At 37.9% G+C, this 20,659-nt stretch overlaps 1 protein-coding gene across 2 annotated transcripts; it reads left to right on the forward strand.

Annotated features, from left to right (window-relative positions):
- The first annotated feature begins 1,854 nt into the window (after positions 1–1,854).
- Positions 1,855–16,108, forward strand: gpatch2 (G patch domain containing 2). Of its 2 annotated transcripts, none has more exons than XM_056269327.1 (10): positions 1,855–2,008; positions 3,120–3,842; positions 5,036–5,100; positions 5,187–5,360; positions 8,103–8,149; positions 8,234–8,289; positions 10,031–10,064; positions 10,219–10,283; positions 10,416–10,504; positions 15,562–16,108. In XM_056269327.1, the coding sequence occupies exons 1-10, from the start codon at positions 1,959–1,961 to the stop codon at positions 15,729–15,731; spliced, it is 1,473 nt and encodes a 490-aa protein (XP_056125302.1). In that variant the 5' UTR covers positions 1,855–1,958; the 3' UTR covers positions 15,732–16,108. The 2 variants fall into 2 exon arrangements, with proteins under 2 accessions (XP_056125302.1, XP_056125303.1); XM_056269328.1 differs by having other exon boundaries at positions 3,120–3,839.
- Positions 16,109–20,659: the final 4,551 nt, after the last annotated feature.

Raw genomic sequence — 20,659 nt, forward strand, 5'->3', positions numbered from 1 at the left:
AACAATCTGTATTGTTTTGTTTGTACTTGACTCAACAAAACCTTTTTTAATGCAAGTGTTGGAGTAGAGATTGGAGGAAAACCATCAAGTGTTCAGCATGCATGTGCAACATTTGCTCAAAGTGTGGCGAATTCTGAAGAAGCTAAAATATATGATCCTGAGAGTGACATTTATTTATTTACTTAAAAAATTCCCACAGTCATAGAAAATCTGGAAATAACAGAATTTTTTTATTTATTTCCATGCCTGAAAAAAAATGAATGCATTAATAAATAATAAAAAATATATATATATTTTAATTTTGTTTGTGTTATTTTAGTTCTGATGACTTTACTATTAGGTGTGTCCAGACTTTGAACTGGTGCTATAGACACGCTGCCAAACACACACACACACACACACACACACACACACACACACACACACACACACACACACACACACACACACACACACACACACACACACACACACACACACACACACACACACCCAGGTTACCCAGGACCAGCTGGAGTCAATGGCTTCTTCTCTGCTTTTGAATTCCTGGTCACTTCCAGTTTCATTCTCATCCTCCTCATCCTCTCTCTGCATGGCAAGCGCAGTGATCACAGATCTTCTCAGAACCGGTTTAAATCTGATGCAGAGTTATAAATATGCAAATGTTGTAGAATAAATCAGTAAAAAAGTTAAAAAAAAATAATTGCAGATGACCTGGATCAGAGCAGTTCTGGGTTTCAGCTTGTTCATGGATGGCATGACAGAGTGTTTCTATATTTACCTGCTACTGCGTAAACTGTGTGTTTGTGGTAATGTGAGAGGGTCAAGTTCATGTGAGACCCTCAAGTTCACAGTCCAAACACACACACACACACACACACACAAATTAAAATGACACATTCGAATTAGAACAAAATGAATTTTCAAAGAAAATAAACTGATAAGGAAAAAATAAAGATAGAATGAAAAAGACAAGCGAAAATAAACGTAAATAAAGGGAACATGGGTTTTTGTATTTACAAGTGTAAATCTATTAAGGAAAAGGGTCTTTTGTAGATTCTGAAGATTCCATTTCAATTTGTTTGTTTAAAAACGTATTGCAGATATTAAACTTAATCAAATTATAGATAAGTTATGGGGAAGTAAAATATCCTGGGTCGAATATAAAAGACTTTCAAATCAGCAAAATGTTGAATATTGAAATTGATATTGAATATTAATAATGTAAATAATAAGCCAAATAAAGAAAAACAATAAAAATGTATAATATAAAAAATATATATATCTCTTTAGTTTACATTAGTGTTATTTATTTGTCTTAAAATGTCATCATTCAATTATATTGTAACTTGTTGTATATACAATGCATATTCGACAATGAAAAAACAATTAAAAATGGATTGGAAAACGACAAGGGGAAAGTGTGTGTGTGTGCGTGTTTTATGTAGGCACAAGTGTTTATTAAAATGTTTTTAATGAGATTCTGAAGTTTCCAATTTCTTTGATTTTTCAAAAAAAAAATTACAATTTCTTTGGGCAGATATTAATTTATTTGCAGATATTAAGTTTAATCAAATTATGATTAAATAGAATGAATTATTACTGTGATAGGAAAGTAGAATAACTAGATAGAATAACATCAAAAAGACAGAATATTGAATATGTATATTATAAAACCTAATAAATAAAAACAATACAAATATATAATGAACCAAAATAACGGAGAGACTTCTGACCGAGTTTCCCATGTCGATTTCTCCATTTATTTTATTTATTTATTATCGATTCAGTATTATCTTCGGCTTTTATTTTGGAAGTATACGCTGTTTTCGTCGCCGGATGCGTGTCTTTTATGCCCTGTTGTCCATTTCCGGTGCGGTGTTGTTGTTGTGGCGCTATGATATGTGAGCGCGGCCTCGATCTTTTCCCGTGAGTTTTTGTCGCGTTCTGCGGGTTTGATGTTCCGCGCCGCCGAGATCAAGAGCTTCGGTAAAGCGGGAACCGGCTGGTATGTGTCTCTGCGGGATTGCATGTGTTTTGCCTTCAGTCTTTTTAGAGCCGATCATGATGTGTGTATTTCTGACCTGATCTCACACTCACAATAAACTGCCGTTGTGTTATCATGTAGCTTTTGACAATTTAGAATAGTATTCTTCTATACCACAGTTCATGAATATAGTAATAATTCATTACAACTAGTACCATGGTATTACCGTCTGGTACAAATCCTGGACTTTGTATTATTGGGCTAATACTGTGGTGTGCTTTTTAAAGGCATAGCTTGAAATCGTCGATCAATTCATTGATTATCGTGACTAATTATGAATCCAGCCTTTATTAAACAATGTCACCGTGTTTCTATCATCATAGTGTTTGGATGGACACTGTCATAAAGAAGGTAATAGTATGGTGTCATCACCACCAAACGTGGAAAATTTTAATCCTGAAATATTGACTTTAAAAATTCCCAGTCATTCAAAACCTGGAAATAACAGTAAAAATTGTGATTTCTGGGCCTGAAAAAATTAATAAAATAAATACATTAATAAAAATCATGGACATTCTTAAAATAAATAATTGACAAATCATAAAATTAATAAAATAAAGTAGTAGAAATTATTATGTGACATGGCATTTAATATGTGAATATTTATATATATTATAATATATTTTTTCTGCTATTTAAATTGCTATCAGTACAATCTCTATAAAATCCATTATGGACAAAAGGATTTTTTTTTTCTCTGGGGGTTTTAATTTTTTTAATTTTAACCTAATTTCACTCATTTTGATCAGGCACTTTCATGGATGAGCTCGTGCATGCCCTGGTAACAATCCCAAAAAAGCCCTCAAAAATGAATAAATTAGAAAAAAAATAGACAAGATAATATTGATTTATAATAGAAAAATATAAATTAATAAACCATTACGTGGCAATTACATGATATGGCAATGATTAAAAAATCATGGAATTTTTATGCCGTTAAGCTCTCAAATATTTAATTGACTTGAAACTATTTTCTTTACAATTATGTTTTAAAATCCAGTTATCATCTCATTTGTGTTTGTCTTTTCCGAATGTTTCACCTAATTCAACTTGCATCACTCATTCTCATCAGGCACTTTCGGCGGACGATGGACGAGCTGGTTCATGATCTGGTGTCGGCTCTGGAGGAGAGTTCAGAACAAGCCCGTGGAGGGTTTGGCGACGGTGGAGATCACGCCCTGGCCGTCGGTTGCCTGTTGAAACGGCAGGCCCGCAAGCGTCGTGGCCGGAAGCGCCGGTCCGATAACCCTCACCCGCCGTGGGACACCTGCCACCTGAGCGAAGGCTCCGAATCCAGCCTGGAGGAGCAGAAAGACTATCGTTCGTCTACAGCAGGGGGCGCTCACACACGTGACAACAACAACAGCGACTCGGACGAGCAGCTCGGGGCGAAGCGGCGGGCGCCCCTCACCGCGGACTCCGGGAGGGGGAAGAGGCCAATTTGGCTGGACGACTTGAGCGGAGCGGACGGTTTGGGATCCCGAAGTTTACGAAGGCGTCGGAAAGTCAAGCGCATGGCTGTGGATCCGCCACTAGATGTCGCCACCATGCTGGCTCCGCCTCCCAGAGCACCAGCTGTAGGAAGCAGCAGAGGGGCGGGGTTTAGTCCGGAAGCCAAAGGGAGTGACGTGAACAAAAACAGGGTGAAGAAAAGGAAGTTTACGGCGCAGAGACTCGCACAGGACGCGGCGGATGAAGGCGTGGTGGTGGAGAGCGAAGAGGCGGGACATACGGCCAAAGATAAGATGGAATTTGAGGAGCAGAAAGGCTCAGATGAGGACATGAGTGACAGGTGGTTAGTGATCTTCTTTTCTGTGTAGCCCCTCCTCTTCCTGTTGCTCTGTCTCTCAGAACAAGACCTCGCTAAATGCTAGAAAATCTGCAATTTTTGCTTCTTTTCTAGTTCTTAGACTATTTTCTTGATATGTTTCTGATCGTGGCCTGCAAACGCCATCTGGATCAGGACCTCTAGTTTTGTAGCAGATCTTTTATATACCAGAAACATTATTAATAACATCCTTTATTAAATCCACTGAGTGTAATAATTACAGCTACACATCAGCGTAACGTATTCATATGGCTGAATCTCATGAAATCTGTCAGGAACATGCCCAGGTCAAATTTCAACCCAGAACCAAAATAAGACCAATATGAAATCATGTTTTGCAGCAACATTTTTTTTACATGGTGACATTATTTTTGACAGTTATACACCCCAATTCTCCCATTTACCATTTTTATTACACTAATATTTCACTGCAATACTGAATTGTTTTGAAAATAATCACAGTGCTAACTAACAATCCTAAAGTGTTAGTTCACCCAAAAATGAAAATGATCCCATAATTTACTCACCCTCAACCCATCCTAGGTGTAAATGACTTATAGTAAAAAATATCCTGGCTCTTCCCAGCTTTATAATGGGAGTGATTGGTACCTTTTTTTGAAGTCCAAAAAAGCGCATCCATCCATCATAAAAGTAATCCATACGACTCCAGGGCCGTATAAAGGCATTTTCTGTAAGAAAAATATCCATATTTATAACCTTACAGACTATAACCACTGCGTCGGGTCAAAGGTCACTTGCGTGCGTCCGTTACCGAAGTTATAAATATTTATATTTTTCTTACAAAAACGCTTTACTTTGCTTCAGAAGGCCTTTATTAACCAGCTGGAGTCGTGTGGATTACTTTTATGATGGATGAATGTGCTTTTTTGGGCTTCAAAATTACTATTCACTCCCATTATAAAGCTTGGGAAAGGATATTTTTAAATATAACTACGATTGTGTTCGACTGAAAAAAGAAAGTCATACACACCTAGGATGGCTTGAGGATGAGTAAATGATTTTTGGCTGAACTATGGTCTTAAAAATAGGCTTCATATTGTTAGTGCAAATTTTTTTTTGTGACCTTGGACAAGTTTTTGTGAGATTCACTCTTTTACACAAAAGGCTTAAAACGACATGTGGTGTGTGTGTGATTGCAGTGAGACGAGCAGCGTGAGTAACAGCAGTGATGGGGGTCTGTACACGAATGACGAGGGAAGGCAAGGTGTGTATGTTCATATATTACACTATCTCCATATATCACGTATAGCATGAACACAGAGCGTATGTCCAGCATGTGTTGTGTTTCAGGTGACGACGAGCAGAGCGATTGGTTCTACGAGGGCGAGCCGGGCGGGGCTTGTGGGATTGCGGGAGTTGTTCCGTGGTGGGAAAGAGATTCCAACGAACTCGACCTCAATGACCCCATGTTCAACAGCATCCTGAACGGAGCGTTCCCGTTAATGTCACAGGGCACTCAAAGAGGTGTGTTTAAATGCTCTTAGGCCCTGTTTACTCCTGGTATTAAGATGCGTTTTGGTCGATCGGATCACAAGTAGACGAGGGAGACACGTTCCCGTTTACACCTGGTGTTTTAATCCGTCTCTTTTGTCCACTTTCAAACACTTCTTCTGTCCTGATTTCTTCGAGGGGAGGGTCTATAGGCGGTAAATGTATGGGGTTTTTCAGATCTTTTGATCTAATGGATGAAATAAGCTCACGCAATTGAGAAAAACACACGGAGAGCATCAGCTTTAGTTTCTGTTCTGACAGCCACAAGATCAGCCGAACACAGTGTGTGTGTGTGTTAGTGTTGTCACGATACTAGAATTTCTAACTTCAATACGATACCTTGAAAAATATCGATATTCGATACCATTTTCGATACCACGGAGAAAAAACTGCCACAATATTAAGGGGGTATTTTTTTAATTTAAAGCTAAATATAACAAGTCTAGAACATGACAATGAGGTATATTTTACATGAACAAAAATGTCCTGAGTTCTATTTGTTTATATTTTTTAATTGGACCAGAGCTAACATGATGCATTTTTATTACCTACTGTTATCAAAGATTAAAACATACTGTAACAAAAAAGCACTTAACAGTATCAAATTGGAGGATAGAGAGTCAGTAATGTATAATAATAAGATTAAACATTCAATTTTCAGTTAAAGGCATGTCATTATTGAATTTAGAGATGCCATTGTCTAGCTGTTTAGTTTAATTAATATCTGTGTAATCAAATTGATGATAATAGCTAATGAAGGAAAATTGCAGAATTAAATAATAATTTTTGAATAAAGTTAAATAGGCACCAGTTAATTTACATTTGACCACAGTTACAATATTTACTTGTCTAAGATTCCTCAGTCAGATTATGTTAACTTTAAGAATTAAAACGAGACAACACCGTCTCTTATCAACAACAATACTAGGCCATCTTGGTTAATGTTTCAGAAAAGTTCAAATGGGAAGAGTTACAGTGTTTCCTTGAGGATTTTTTTTTTAGCAGTGGGGGCAGGTCTGTCCAAACAACAAACACCCCTGATGCTGAGCATATGCTGCTAAATAGTAGCCTACCCCTGGAGCCTGTTCCTTAAGTCTGTTTTCACCTATACAATAATTTTAAAAAATGAGTGATGTGAGGGATTATTGATAGTCAAACAATCTATTGGGTGCCCGCAGCCCGCTCGCGTGTCCGCGCTATTCTCCGACATGCCCGCTCGCGGTGTGTAGCTCGTGTCCGCGCTATTCTCCTACATGCCCGCTCGCGGTGTGTAGCGCGTGTCCACGCTATTCTCCGACTCCGACATGCCCGCTCGCGGTGTGTTTTTTACGCGTGTCCGCGCTATTCTCCGACATGCCCGCTCGTGGTGTTCTTTATCAATCAACCAAAGCCGGTCGCGGGGGCGCGGCCCTCGCCATCTTTCCATTCACTTCACTTTTGCTATTTAACCAGAGCGAATGAGACGAGTGCGTCACGTGTGGTGTTTGTCAACGCGCCTTTTGAGAGAAGTTAAAGTGACCGCTCGGCTAGTATCGATACTTCGGGAAATTAGTATTGGTACCGTTCAGATATTTCAGTATCGATATTTATCGAAATATCGATATTTTTGACAACACTAGTGTGTGTGTGTGTGTGTGTGTGTGTTAGAAATCAGGAATGGTGAGAGAACATTGAGCTTGGTACGTTTTTCATCTTCAAACCAAACTTGGGTCTCCAGCCGACAAAGTTTAAACCCATTTGGCTAAAGCTCTTCTCATAATGTTTACACATTAGGTCAGTAGACGGAGAGCAGACGGTCTTTTGTGGCTGTTTGAACACATTCGATCACATGAGCGTTTACACTACGAAAGCAATCCGAATGCGTTTTCAAATGGAAGTGGTCGAAAGTGGACGAGCTCAAAACGTTTTAGACCCCGTTTACACCTGTATTTAGTGTCGTCCACTTGTGATCCGATCGACCAGAAAGCATCTTAATACCAGCTGTAAACAGGGCCTCACACAAACTTTAGCATGAGTTGTAGTTCACAAATGTGTCCACCAGAGGACAGTGCTATACAACCCATAATGGAGACACAAGGACCACATAACCCATACATCACCATACATCTTCATCTTACTATCTAAGACAGAACCTGCAGTGCCCAGTAGCCTTGCATACTAAACCAAGCATAATAAAACAAAAATGCACAGTTATAAAAGTAAAAAATATGGTGCATGTTCTAAGAAGGTCTATTACAGGTGAAACTCGAAAAATTAGAGTATTGTGCAAAAGTTAATTTATTTCAGTAATTCAACTTAAAAGGTGAAACTAATATATTATATAGACTCATTACATGCAAAGTGAGATATTTCAAGCCTTTATTTGTTATAATTTTGATGATGATTATGGCTTACAGCTTATGAAAACCCCAAATTCAAAATTCGAATATTGTGAAAGGTTTTCATAGCTGTAAGCCATAAGCATCAAAATTATAACAAAAAAAGGCTTGAAATATTTCACTTTGCATGTAATGAGTCTATATAATATGTTAGTTTCACCTTTTAAGTTGAGTTACTGAAATAAATGAGCTTTTCCACGATATTCAAATTTTTCGAGTTTCACCTGTATACCAGGAGGAAACTATTTATTCCTGTTTATCTCAAAGAAATTTTGATCGCATACACTGATTGCTAGATCATACCTCTGAAAGTTTTTAACAAAGGCTTGTTTTTCAGGGTTTCAAGCACGGCTCGCACGACAGGCCTGTCTTCAGCAGTCACAGGTATGTGCGCTTGTCTAAAATATGAACTCTCTATTTGATATTTATCTATTTATTTGTGATATTTTTCATTCTCTTTCCTAACAGGGAACCTCTCAAGGAATTCCTGATAGATTACCCAGATTATCCCAGGATCCTCAGAAGTAAGTCCTGATTGGCTTAAAGGTATTTGACAGCTCAACGTAGGGATTGGCTGTATGACATCGGCTAGAAATGTCGCCCAGTGAGGCCGTTTACACCTGATATTAAAATGCGTTTTGGTCGATCAGATCACAAGTGGACGACACTAAATACAGCTGTAAACGGGGTCTAAAACATTTTGAGCTCGACCACTTCCAGAGGTAGTTGAAAACGCATCCGGATTGCTTTTGTAGTGTAAACGCTCATGTGATCGAATGTGTTCAAACAGCCACAAAAGACCGTCGGCTCTCCGTCTACTGACCTAATGCGTAAACATTATGAGAAGAGCTCTAGCCAGATGGGTTTAAACTTTGTCGGCTGGAGACCCAAGTTTGGTTTGAAGATGAAAAACGTCCAAGCTCAATGTTCTCTCACCACTCCTGATGTCTAACACACACACACTCACAGCGTTCGGCTGGTCTTGTGGCTGTCAGAGCAGAAACTAACGCTGATGCTCTCCGTGTGTTTTTCTGTTTTCTTCAGTCATGTTCATATGTAAGTTACGTGAGCTTATTCCGTCCATTAGATTCAAAGACGCATCTTAATACCAGGTGTAAACAGGGCCTCAGGCATTGCACGACCCATCAACAAGCTGAGCAATGCCGGGTAACACACTGATCTGACAAAACTCAACAAAGTGTCTGTCTGTGGCCATCTGTCGCGTTGTTTTGGTGCATTGTGAATTGGCCTTTACACTGTGATACATATGTCCATGCTGCTTTCATTGGTCAGGACTGCTTTAAATATATATATATTTTTTACGTTGTTACAAATGTGGGGAGGATGAAGACACATGGAGCACTGTGAAAATACAGAGTGGAGCGTGTCACAATGTTTACAACAGCTTCAAATCTGGCTCTGGCTTTAGTTTTAGTGTTTAGTATTTTTTTTAGTTCAAGTGTTGCTCAAGTGCCTTCACATAGTGTGAAGCTGTTTTTACACTGTTTGACTTGTTCATTTGTTATGAATAATGTGATTTTTTTTTCTTCATTTGCATCCATTCTTTTTTATAAATGAAAGCGAAAGTAATCAGATTTGACGAAGCACCTTTCATTTAGAAAGTACTTAATTTTAATTAAAAAAGTATTTATGCATTAAATAACCATGTGGTAATACCTATTTTATTTAGGCAAACCAGAAAATTATTACATTTATTTAATTTAATGGTTATTTTAAAATGTTTTTACAAAGTAAAAAATAATCGTTTTTTATAAATTACATTTTTAATTAAAAGTATTCAACTCAAATTAATTTAATTTAATGGTTATTTTTTTAACTTTTTTTTTACAAAGTAAAAAGTAATTTACAAAGCAAAAATAACATTGTATTATTATATACAGTACCGTTCAAAAAAAAAAAAACTTTTATTCAGCATGGATGCATTAAATTGATCAAAAGTGACTGTAAAGACATTTATAATATCAAATAATCTTCAAAATTGTACACAACACAGCAATAAATAGCATTTTAAAATATATTTAAATAGAGAAGTTATTTTAAATTGTAATAATATTTCACAATATTACTGTTTTTACTGTATTTTGGATCAAATAAATGCAACCTTAAGCAGAAGAGACTTTTTTCAAAAACATAAAGAAATCTTACTGATCTAAAAAAATTTAAAAGTAGTGTAAATATTATATAAATGTTAATGTACTGATACTGTGATTTAATACTTTGGTAATATTTGTGTGTCCTCTGCAGCTCGTGGTTCAGCTCTGGGACCAGAAGAGACCAAGTAAGATCTGCTCCCTATGTTCAAATATTTCTCTCTCTTTAGATAAATCTTTGCTTTATTTACTGTATGCTGAGTTTCAGGCCTGTGTGTGTGTGTAATAAACTGTGTATGTGTGAAGTTTTTACAATTAACATGTGACTTTGTGTATGTTCAGTTGCTTTGGGATTCTCGTAGCGACAGAAGCCACAGGAAAAGCTGCGCTCTTAAGACTGCCAGCAGGTAAAAATACATATAATATATAATAATGTAATAATATGTTATACTGAAGTCCATTTACAGGGTTTCAAAATATGTAATTTTCATAATCACCTAAGCAAGTAACCATCTTAAACTCTCTCTCTTTCTCTGTAGACAGACAAGTGGTCATCTTGGCTCTTTGTGTACTGGAGATATAAAGAGACGACGGAAAGCTGCACCTGTCGGTGCCCCGTCAGCCTCAGGTAACACACACACACACACATACTCATCACATTATACAACATTGTTGGATCATCTGAAAAGATTATCTAAAGAGACATCAGACCCACATGCTGAATACTAAATGTAAATGATGTGTTCTTCTTTAACACAAACGGTTCATGGAAACATGCAAACCATGTGGCCAGTTAATTCCCAGCATGCATCATCAGGAAGAGTTGGAGGCTTTTCGCTGTGGTAACAGTAAACTCAATGCTGTTTATGTGATTGGATTGGCAGCTGAGCAGACAGATCAGTGCTGATCTCATTTCCTCATTAAACTCCATCATTTCCTGCCCTGATCTGTGACGCAAAGCAAATGCCTGCGGTCCCCGGGGGTCAGAGGTCACAGAGCTGAGATTATGCATTTCTCCGAAACTATTTAGAGTTTATGAGGAGCAGGAAACTTGACATATATCATCAGGATTATGTCTCTCTCATTCTCTACTTTAGTTACCCTGTCCAGGAACACTGATTTACATGCTAATACTTTAGCTTCTGGTTCAATTCGTCAACATTTAGGTAAAGAGCATGAACTAAAAATGGGCAACATTTATGGACATGCTTTATTTTAGTGTTCGTGCTGCTGTGCATTTGCATAAATTAGAACAGTAATTCTGATCAACTAAATATGCTAGTTATGTCATTTTTTGGAGCTGCTTATAATTATACATAGTTCTTATAATTAGTATAGTAATTAAGTGCAGTAACATGAACACCCAAAACAAAAAAGTGTTACCCACACAGTTTGTTATTATTTTTGTTATGATTGCTCATTTTTGTTGGTTAATAACACATAAACTAATGTCAATTTACACAAACTGAGATGTTAAAAAAGCATTCATGTAAAAATTAACATTAACCAAGATTTATAAATGCTGTACAAGTTTTGTTTGTTGTTAGTTAATGTTAGTTATTGCTTAATTTACAATTGACAACAGCATGGAATCCTAATTTTATTCTTAATACACACTTCTGGGTGTGAGATTATATATATATATATATATATATATATATATATATATATATATATATATATATATACACTCACCGGCCACTTTATTAGGTACCCCATGCTAGTAACGGGTTGGACCCCCTTTTGCCTTCAGAACTGCCTCAATTCTTCGTGGCATAGATTCAACAAGGTGCTGGAAGCATTCCTCAGGGAGTTTGGTCCATATTGACATGATGGCATCACACAGTTGCCGCAGATTTGTCGGCTGCACATCCATGATGCGAATCTCCCGTTCCACCACATCCCAAAGATGCTCTATTGGGTTGAGATCTGGTGACTGTGGAGGCCATTTTAGTACAGTGAACTCATTGTCATGTTCAAGAAACCAATTTGAAATGATTAGAGCTTTGTGACATGGTGGAAGTAGCCATCAGAGGATGGGTACATGGTGGCCATAAAGGGATGGACATGGTCAGAAACAATGCTCAGGTAGGCCGTGGCATTTAAACGATGCCCAATTGGCACTAAGGGGCCTAAAGTGTGCCAGGAAAACATCCCCCACACCATTACACCACCACCACCAGCCTGCACAGTGGTAACAAGGCATGATGGTTCCATGTTCTCATTCTGTTTACGCCAAATTCTGACTCTAACATCTGAATGTCTCAACAGAAATCGAGACTCATCAGACCAGGCAACATTTTTCCAGTCTTCAACTGTTCAATTTTGGTGAGCTCTTGCAAATTGTAGCCTCTTTTTCCTATTTGTAGTGGAGATGAGTGGTACCCGGTGGAGTCTTCTGCTGTTGTAGCCCATCCGCCTCAAGGTTGTGCGTGTTGTGGCTTCACAAATGCTTTGCTGCATACCTCGGTTGTAACGAGTGGTTATTTCAGTCACTGTTGCCCTTCTATCAGCTCGAACCAGTCTGGCCATTCTCCTCTGACCTCTGGCATCAACAAGGCATTTCCGCCCACAGAACTGCCGCTCACTGGATGTTTTTTCTTTTTCGGACCATTCTCTGTAAACCCTAGAGATGGTTGTGCGTGAAAATCCCAGTAGATTAGCAGTTTCTGAAATACTCAGACCAGCCCTTCTGGCACCAACAATCATGCCACGTTCAAAGTCACTCAAATCAACTTTCTTCCCCATACTGATGCTTGGTTTGAACTGCAGGAGATTGTCTTGACCATGTCTACATGCCTAAATGCACTGAGTTGCCGCCATGTGATTGGCTGCTTAGAAATTAAGTGTTAACGAGCAGTTGGACAGGTGTACCTAATAAAGTGGCCGGTGAGTGTATATATACACTGAACAAAATTATAAACGCAACACTTTTGTTTTTGCCCCATTTTTCATGAGCTGAACTCAAAGACTTTTTCTATGTACACACAAGGCCTATTTCTCTCAAATATTGTTCACAAATCTGTCTAAGGCCCCGTTTACACGAGAACGATTCCGGGTGAAAACGTAAAAATATTTTATCGGATGTGCCTTTCGTTTACACGGCAACGGCGTTTTGGGGGCTTAAAAACGCAAAAAAGTGAAACCACCCTCCAGAGTGGAAATCTTAAAAACGCTCCACCATCGCGTTCCCGTCTAAACGGTAAAAACGCAAATCTGCTCACGGTGGCTCTCGTCGCGTACGCGTTTACGTCACAGGCATGCGCCAGTACAGGAAAATAACAACCAACATGTCAGATTATTTCCATACGTCGGACCTTCAAGTTGCCCTAGCAGCTCTGAAAAACACACAAGAGTCTTTTCGGTCTTTTCAGCAGTTGTACAAAATATTCTAAGATATTGGTGTTGTTGTGTGGCAGTGCTTCACATTGCCACCTAGCCGCCTGGAGTGCATACTACATCGAATTTCACACACTTTTGCGTCACCATATGCACGCGGATTTCCCAACCATAACGCTCGTCTAAACGCAGAATAAAAAGTGATAACGCAACGCCACTTTTGCGTTTTCTCTTCAGATCGTTTCCGTGTAAACATAGCCTTAATCTGTTAGTGAGCACTTCTCCTTTGCTGAGATAATCCATCCACCTCACAGGTGTGGCATATCAAGATGCTTATTAGACAGCATGATTATTGCACAGGTGTGCCTTAGGCTGGCCACAATAAAAGGCCACTCTAAAATGTGCAGTTTTATCACACAGCACAATGCCACAGATGTCGCAAGTTTTGAGGGAATGCACAATTGGCATGCTGACTGCAGGAATGTCCACCAGAGCTGTAGCCCGTGAATTGAATGTTCATTTCTCTACCATAAGCCGTCTCCAAAGGCGTTTCAGAGAATTTGGCAGTACATCCAATTGGCCTCACAACCGCAGACCACGTGTAACCACACCAGCCCAGGACCTCCACATCCAGCATCTTCACCTCCAAGATTGTCTGAGACCACACACCCGGACAGCTGCTGCAACAATCGGTTTGCATTACCAAAGGATTTCTGCACTAACTGTCAGAAACCGTCTCAGGGAAGCTCATCTGCTTGCTCGTCGTCCTCATCGGGGTCTCGACCTGACTGCAGTTCGTCGTCGTAACCGTCTTGAGTGGGCAAATGCTCACATTCGATGGCGTCTGGCACTTTAGAGAGGTGTTCTCTTCACGGACGAATCCCGGTTTTCACTGTACAGGGCAGATGGCAGACAGCGTGTATGGCGTGTGTGGGTGAGCGGTTTGCTGATGTCAACGTTGTGGATCGAGTGGCCCATGGTGGCAGTGGGGTTATGGTATGGGCAGGCGTATGTTATGGACAACGAACACAGGTGCATTTTAATGATGGTATTTTGAATGCACAGAGAGAGATACCGTGACGAGATCCTGAGGCCCATTGGTTTGCCATTCATCCACGACCATCACCTCATGTTGCAGCATGATAATGCACAACCCATGTTGATAATGATAATGCATGTTGCAAGGATCTGTACACAATTCCTGGAAGCTGAAAACATCCTAGTTCTTGCATGGCCAGCATACTCACCGGACATTGAACATGTTTGGGATGCTCTGGATCGGCGTATACGACAGCGTGTTCCAGGTCCTTCGCACAGCCATTGAAGAGGAGTGGACCTACATTCCACAGGCCACAATCAACAACCTGATCAACTCTATGCGAAGGAGATGTGTTGCACTGCGTGAGGCAAATGGTGGTCACACCAGATACTGACTGGTTTTCGGACCCCCCTGGAACCCCCCAATACAGCAAAACTGCACATTTTAGAGTGGCCTTTTATTGTGGCCAGCCTAAGGCACACCTGTGCAATAATCATGCTGTCTAATCAGTGTGAGGTGGATGAATTATCTCGGCAAAGAAGTGCTCACTAACAGATTTAGACAGATTTGTAAACAATATTTGAGAGAAATGGGCCTTGTGTGTACATAGAAAAAGTCTTAGATCTTTGAGTTCAGCTCATGAAAAATGGGGGCAAAAACAAAAGTGTTGCATTTATAATTTTGTTCAGTGTGTGTGTATATATAATAATAATAATAATAATAATACTAATACATTCAATTTTTATAGCGCTTTTCTAGACACTCAAAGACGCTTTACAGATAATTCAAGAGAGGTGGCGTGAAAGTATATATATATATATATATATATATATATATATATATATATATATATGTAAAACTTCCAGATGCATTATGGGAAAGGTGTAATTGTGCTTAATTTTCATGAAAATCAGAATACAAAAAAAAAATTCTATCTAACAATAATTTTAATAATATTTAATTTTAATATTATTTATATCATAACATAATTTTATAATGTATTATTATAATTGTATGTGATTTTCCCCTTTGAATTTTTGGGGTGAAATGTGCCCTGGAACTGTGTGTGTGATTCACCAATATATATATATAATCTTTAACCTAAAATATTAATTCTCGTTTTATGTTACCCTTATGCACATTTTTATATATTTAGTGTGTTTTTGAATGCATTTCAGGCCTTGATGCAGATCAGGCTTGATCTACAGATCTGACTTGTGGACTCTTTCCACCCATCAAGTGCATTACAAGGATCAGCGAGCTTTACTGCTTAATGCAGATTATCCGTGTCTCTGTGTCTCTCTCAGGCGTAGTGGGCGAGAGCGCTGCTCCTCTCCCGGAGTCAAACGTGGGGAACCGCATGCTGCAGAGTATGGGCTGGACCCCGGGGTCGGGCCTGGGCCCTGATGGCAGAGGCATCACTGAGCCGATCCGTGCGTCTCAGAGGCCGAAGGGAGCCGGACTGGGCTTCAACTGAGCTCGAGCCGAGAACAGAGAGAGCAACTCGCGCAGAGACGGCGAGCCGGGCCGCAGGTCGTCTTTCTCTCCGTTATACCTCCAGCAGGAGGCAGCACTGAGCTGATAGACCAGTAGATGTAGGGAACGAGGATGGACAGAATGAAACGAAATAGTACACCTGCATTGGCCCAGACAAGGACTGACTCTAGAGCTGCCTCACTGCCCACACACACACACACACACACACACACCCTGACTCATCAACAGCACCATTTCAGTTAACTCCAGAAAAAAACGTGATGCATGTCATAAACAGTCAAGAATTTTCCATCTGACATAATAGGAAGAATTTCTTAAGCAGTTTCATAGCAAAATCATAGGAAAATTATATTTTGCATAACAAAAAAGTTTTTTTTGACATTATTTTGTAAGCGCATTTCTCCTCAACATTCTTGTTATTGTAATTAAAAAATGAGAATTTTTCTATATTCAGTACAATGATGCATTACTGTAATGAGAATTTGGGAAATAAATGTGCTTAATTGTCATTAAAACGTCTCAACGAAGAAGAAGAAAAAAGATTCTAAAAGCCTTCATTTTCTTTATGCAAAATATCATTTATTATTTTGATGTTGATTTTTAATTCAACGCCCTGCACAAGTATTTAAACGAGCCTGTGGGTCGTTATCAGTGATGTTAATTACTTACCCAACCGCCAAACCTCAGCTCTCTGTGAATACTAGTGGAAATTAGCAAAATAATATTTTATTATTTTTCGAAAATAATTTTTAAATATTAATGAAGACCTGTTTTAGCAGATTAGAACAGTCCAAATCATCGTCTGTCCCCTATATTCATTTGATATTTGTATCACTCATGATATAATTAGGTTTTTAGTCATTTTTTTGGGTTGACATTTGTTTCTTACATTAATTTATAATAAATTTTTTTTTTTTTTTTTTAGTTTTTGCATCCTGTTTTTTGACGTTTGTGCAAATATGATGCACTAATAATGAATGTCAATACCTCAGCCAATCACACTCGTGTAAGCAGTTCTGCATGTATGAAATGCTGAAAAGATGCCGACTGAAGCAAGCGACTGCTGCTCTTTTACACGACTGAACACGTGTGTGTTTTAATGGTGGTATTATATGAGGGTTTGGGGTCCATTCTGTTTATTTCCATTGTGTATCATTTGAATTCTGTGAAATGCACGTATTTCTCAGCAGAGTTTGAGTAATGAATTAGATTAATTGACTGAATTGGCTTAGTTCAGATGGAATGAACTATTCAAGGATGTGACACACTTACTACTGACGACTGTCATTTCTGATTGTCACGAGGTGAAGATTAAGTCATTGTTGGGTAAACACTTCAATGCCTCTTAGGAACAATCCCAGATTATTGGAGATGCTATTATCTCGCCAGAACGGTCGCTGAGACAGGAAGAGTCTTTGGGCTGAATGTGACATCACTTCCTTTCTGGTGTTTGTACCGCCCTGAATAAGTGTTTGTTTTTTGTTTGTTTTTTGTATGGTTTTGGAAACATGTTGTATTTTTAACCATGTTTGCGCTCAGAATGAACAGTTATCAAGTCGTTGTTGATGTGAATGAGGAACATGTCAGGTGTGTCTCTTCCTGTGATCTGTATACATGCCAAACTACCAATCATGCTTCATTTGTTTACTTTGGTCTTTTTCTCGTTTTTGCCAATTTCCATTTTGGGAACAGGGGTGATATGGTCTCTGTGTGTGTTCTGAAGTCAAAGTGATGTATGTTCATATACTGTAGATCAGTATTAAAGCGCTCTCTGCTCAAGGTTGAATCTTTGAATCTTTCCCATGATCCTCCATCAGATTAATTTTCACAGTCATGCTTAATATTTTCAACTCATTTCAATTCATCTCAGGATTCTATAGTTTTAACTCATTAAATTATTTTAAATTTGTAAAGTTTACTTTTTACTAGGGGTGTAACGATACCCTCATGTCACGATTCGATACATATCACGATACTGAACTCACGATATTATCAGGACCCACAAATATTCCCCCATTCCATTATTATTTACATTATAGTTTAATGTAGTACTGACACTAAAACTTACTCTCTTAATAATGTTGGGTTAAAAATAACCCAATGAGTAAACCACCAATGGGGTGTTATAGCACCTTCCCAACTGTGGTTTATTTTAACCCAATAGTTGAGTTAACTCTTTATTTTTATATATAACATTATTTTGATAAATAAAATACACTTTGTTTTCAAATACAGATTGTTTAGTTGTATAAAACAATAAACATATCTCAACAAATATATTTTTATATTGTAGAATTCAATGTAAATATACATAATTGTATACATGAATTCAAAACACACAAGTGAAAATACAACATACGTATTTAACCCAACAGCCGGGTCATTACTAGGAATTACCCAATGATTTTTAAAAATGACCCAACATTTTTTGGAAAATTACCCAACATAGTGACCCAATATGTGTAACCCAACGGTTGGGTAAAAAAAATAACCCAACGTTTTTACTGTGCATTTTTGGTTCACTATCCACGATACATATCGTTGCATTTTTGTATTGCGATATATTGTGACATGATATGTTGTTACATCCCTAGTGGTTTAATGTAGTACTGACACTAAAACTCTGTAAACTTACATTTTTTCTCACAGAAATTTTCATTTTGAGTGAATTAAACAGAATATATATTGTCACTACCCACGATACATAATTGATGCATTTTTTTTGTATTGCAATATATTGAGACACGATATTGTTACACCTACTTTTTACTTAATTTTATTTATTATTTAATTATTTTTAGATTATTTGCAACATTAAATTGTTGGTTTCCTCCAAAAAAGTGGTCATGGTTTTAATAGAAAGTGCAGCCCGGACCTTCTGTTAAACGTCTCCTTTGTTGTTCCAATGGAAGAAAGAAAGTCCTTCGTATTTAGAAGAACATGAGGGTGAGTAAATGAATAACTCAATTATCATGTTGATTGTCTTCAGGGGTTATTTAACGGTAGTTATTTTCATATTCTGTGTGTTTATTGTGAAGACTGTCAGTGGGCAGATCAATACTAATATACTCTCATCAGTACAGCTGATCTCTAGAGTAATTATAACTGCAATCTAGCAGAAAATTATACCAATGGACTCGATGTCTCTTTCCTGCTCAGCAACTGATATGTTGAAGATTTATTCAAAGCGTCGAGTGAGTCGGTGTGAACACGAGAGAATCCTGATTAGCTCTGAAGTAGAATACAGTCAATGCTACAAATAATAAATAAATAGAATGACATCATTTACTATAGAAAGTGTGATGTATTTGGGCGTCTCAAATTTAAGGAATGTTTAAATTTTTTTAACCTACTGTTAACTTGGTGCACTTTTTTATTGCCTTTTTCCCTATCAGATTTTAGTCATCATCATGAATTAGGTATAATTAGATTTAAATCCTTTAAGCGGGCTCCTCCCCCTAGTAGTGGGCGGTGTCATGTTTCATATTACAAAATTTACTGCACTGTTTTAGAATCTAATCTTGACAAAACACGCATCATTAGAAAGGTCTGAGACCATATTGATAATATTAACAGAACCAGCTAAAAAAAAAAAAAAAAAATTTTGTATAGCGCCTAACATTTTTGTGATATCAACGTCAAATTTGGAAGTCCAAATTATTTCGAAAAATATGTGTTTTGTATAAAATAATGTTTTTGCTTTACAGTAAACTTTAACCTATAACTTTTTAATACTTTCTTTTTTAAGTGCAATAATCTGCTGATTGTCTTGTTTAAAAAGAGATTTCAAACCTTTCATGAATTACAACCCTTTAGGTTTGGTTATGCATTTTCAAGTCTATGTTCAAAATAAGGAACTTAAATGTATTTAGAATGTATTTCAGATACATAAGATGTATATTTGTTTTATAGACTTAATTCAATTGATCCGATTGTGTCAAAATTGACTTGTTTGATTTTGTTTAATAGAGACGAGGTCAAGACCAATGATGTGTTTAAAAAGTATTGCATTTTATCCAATGTTATATTTAAGGCCTAATAGTCAATCTAAGATATGCTCTTAAAATGCTGTCATCATTTCTCTCTCTCTCTCTCTCTGTGTGTGTGTCTCTCTCTCACACAGACGAGCGTGAGACAAGCGAGATGTGAATTGTCTCGGTCAGAGGAAATCCAGCATGTAATCCTGCTCAGCTCATCACTTTGAGACCTGAGTTACGTAACACTCAGCACACAGGTAACAACTGCCAGGTACACACACATCCAGACTAATTCATAATACCGCGAGTTGTGGAAACACATTTAAGTAAGAAGTGAGATTTGAAATGTGACCGTAAAGTACATTCACACCTGATGCATACTGCACAAAACTGGACAGCACTTCCTTGATCTATTAAGTGTTCTGGTAACAAGATACCGGATTGATGTATTGAGTGCGTTAGAGGATAACTAATCACAGGTTTGGCCAGGTTAGGGCTTTCACAGTTTTGAATGTTGTATGAACTGTGTTTTCTGCTGTGTGAAATAGTCTGTGCTTATTGTCTGCTCATGTGTGACACTGAAGACTGGAGTAATGATGCAGAAAATTCAGCTTTGCATAACAGGAATAATAATTACATTTTAATATATATTAAAACAGAAAACAATTCTTTTAAATTGTAATAATATTTCACAACATCACTGTTTTACTTGCCTGGGAAAACCCAGACAACTTCCGGCAAATTTAGATTTGCTCTGAAAGTTAGTCTGGCAAAGAGCTCATTCAAGCCCATTTCCAATACGTCGAAATCACGGCACCAATCAGAAACGTTGGGGCGGGCTTTACACGATGACGACAGCGCTGGGATTTTGAAGCAGATTTTGTAGCCTACATTACAAAGATGGATGCCGCCGTCGAACATCACTCGTTCG

This window comes from Rhinichthys klamathensis, unplaced genomic scaffold (genome assembly GCF_029890125.1).
Source record: "Rhinichthys klamathensis goyatoka isolate OS25496 unplaced genomic scaffold, OSU_Roscu_1.1 h1tg000281l_1, whole genome shotgun sequence".
NCBI classification, from domain to species: Eukaryota; Metazoa; Chordata; class Actinopteri; order Cypriniformes; family Leuciscidae; genus Rhinichthys; species Rhinichthys klamathensis.

What these genes read in the sequence shown, in the direction of transcription:
- gpatch2 (XM_056269327.1), top strand. Translation starts at nt 1,959, where the DNA reads ATGTTCCGCGCCGCCGAGATCAAGAGCTTCGGTAAAGCGGGAACCGGC. An exon ending in GAATGACGAGGGAAGGCAAG is followed by an intron (nt 5,101 to 5,186) that starts GTGTGTATGTTC and finishes GTTGTGTTTCAG; the next exon opens with GTGACGACGAGCAGAGCGAT. An exon ending in CTGGGACCAGAAGAGACCAA is followed by an intron (nt 10,065 to 10,218) that starts GTAAGATCTGCT and finishes GTGTATGTTCAG; the next exon opens with TTGCTTTGGGATTCTCGTAG.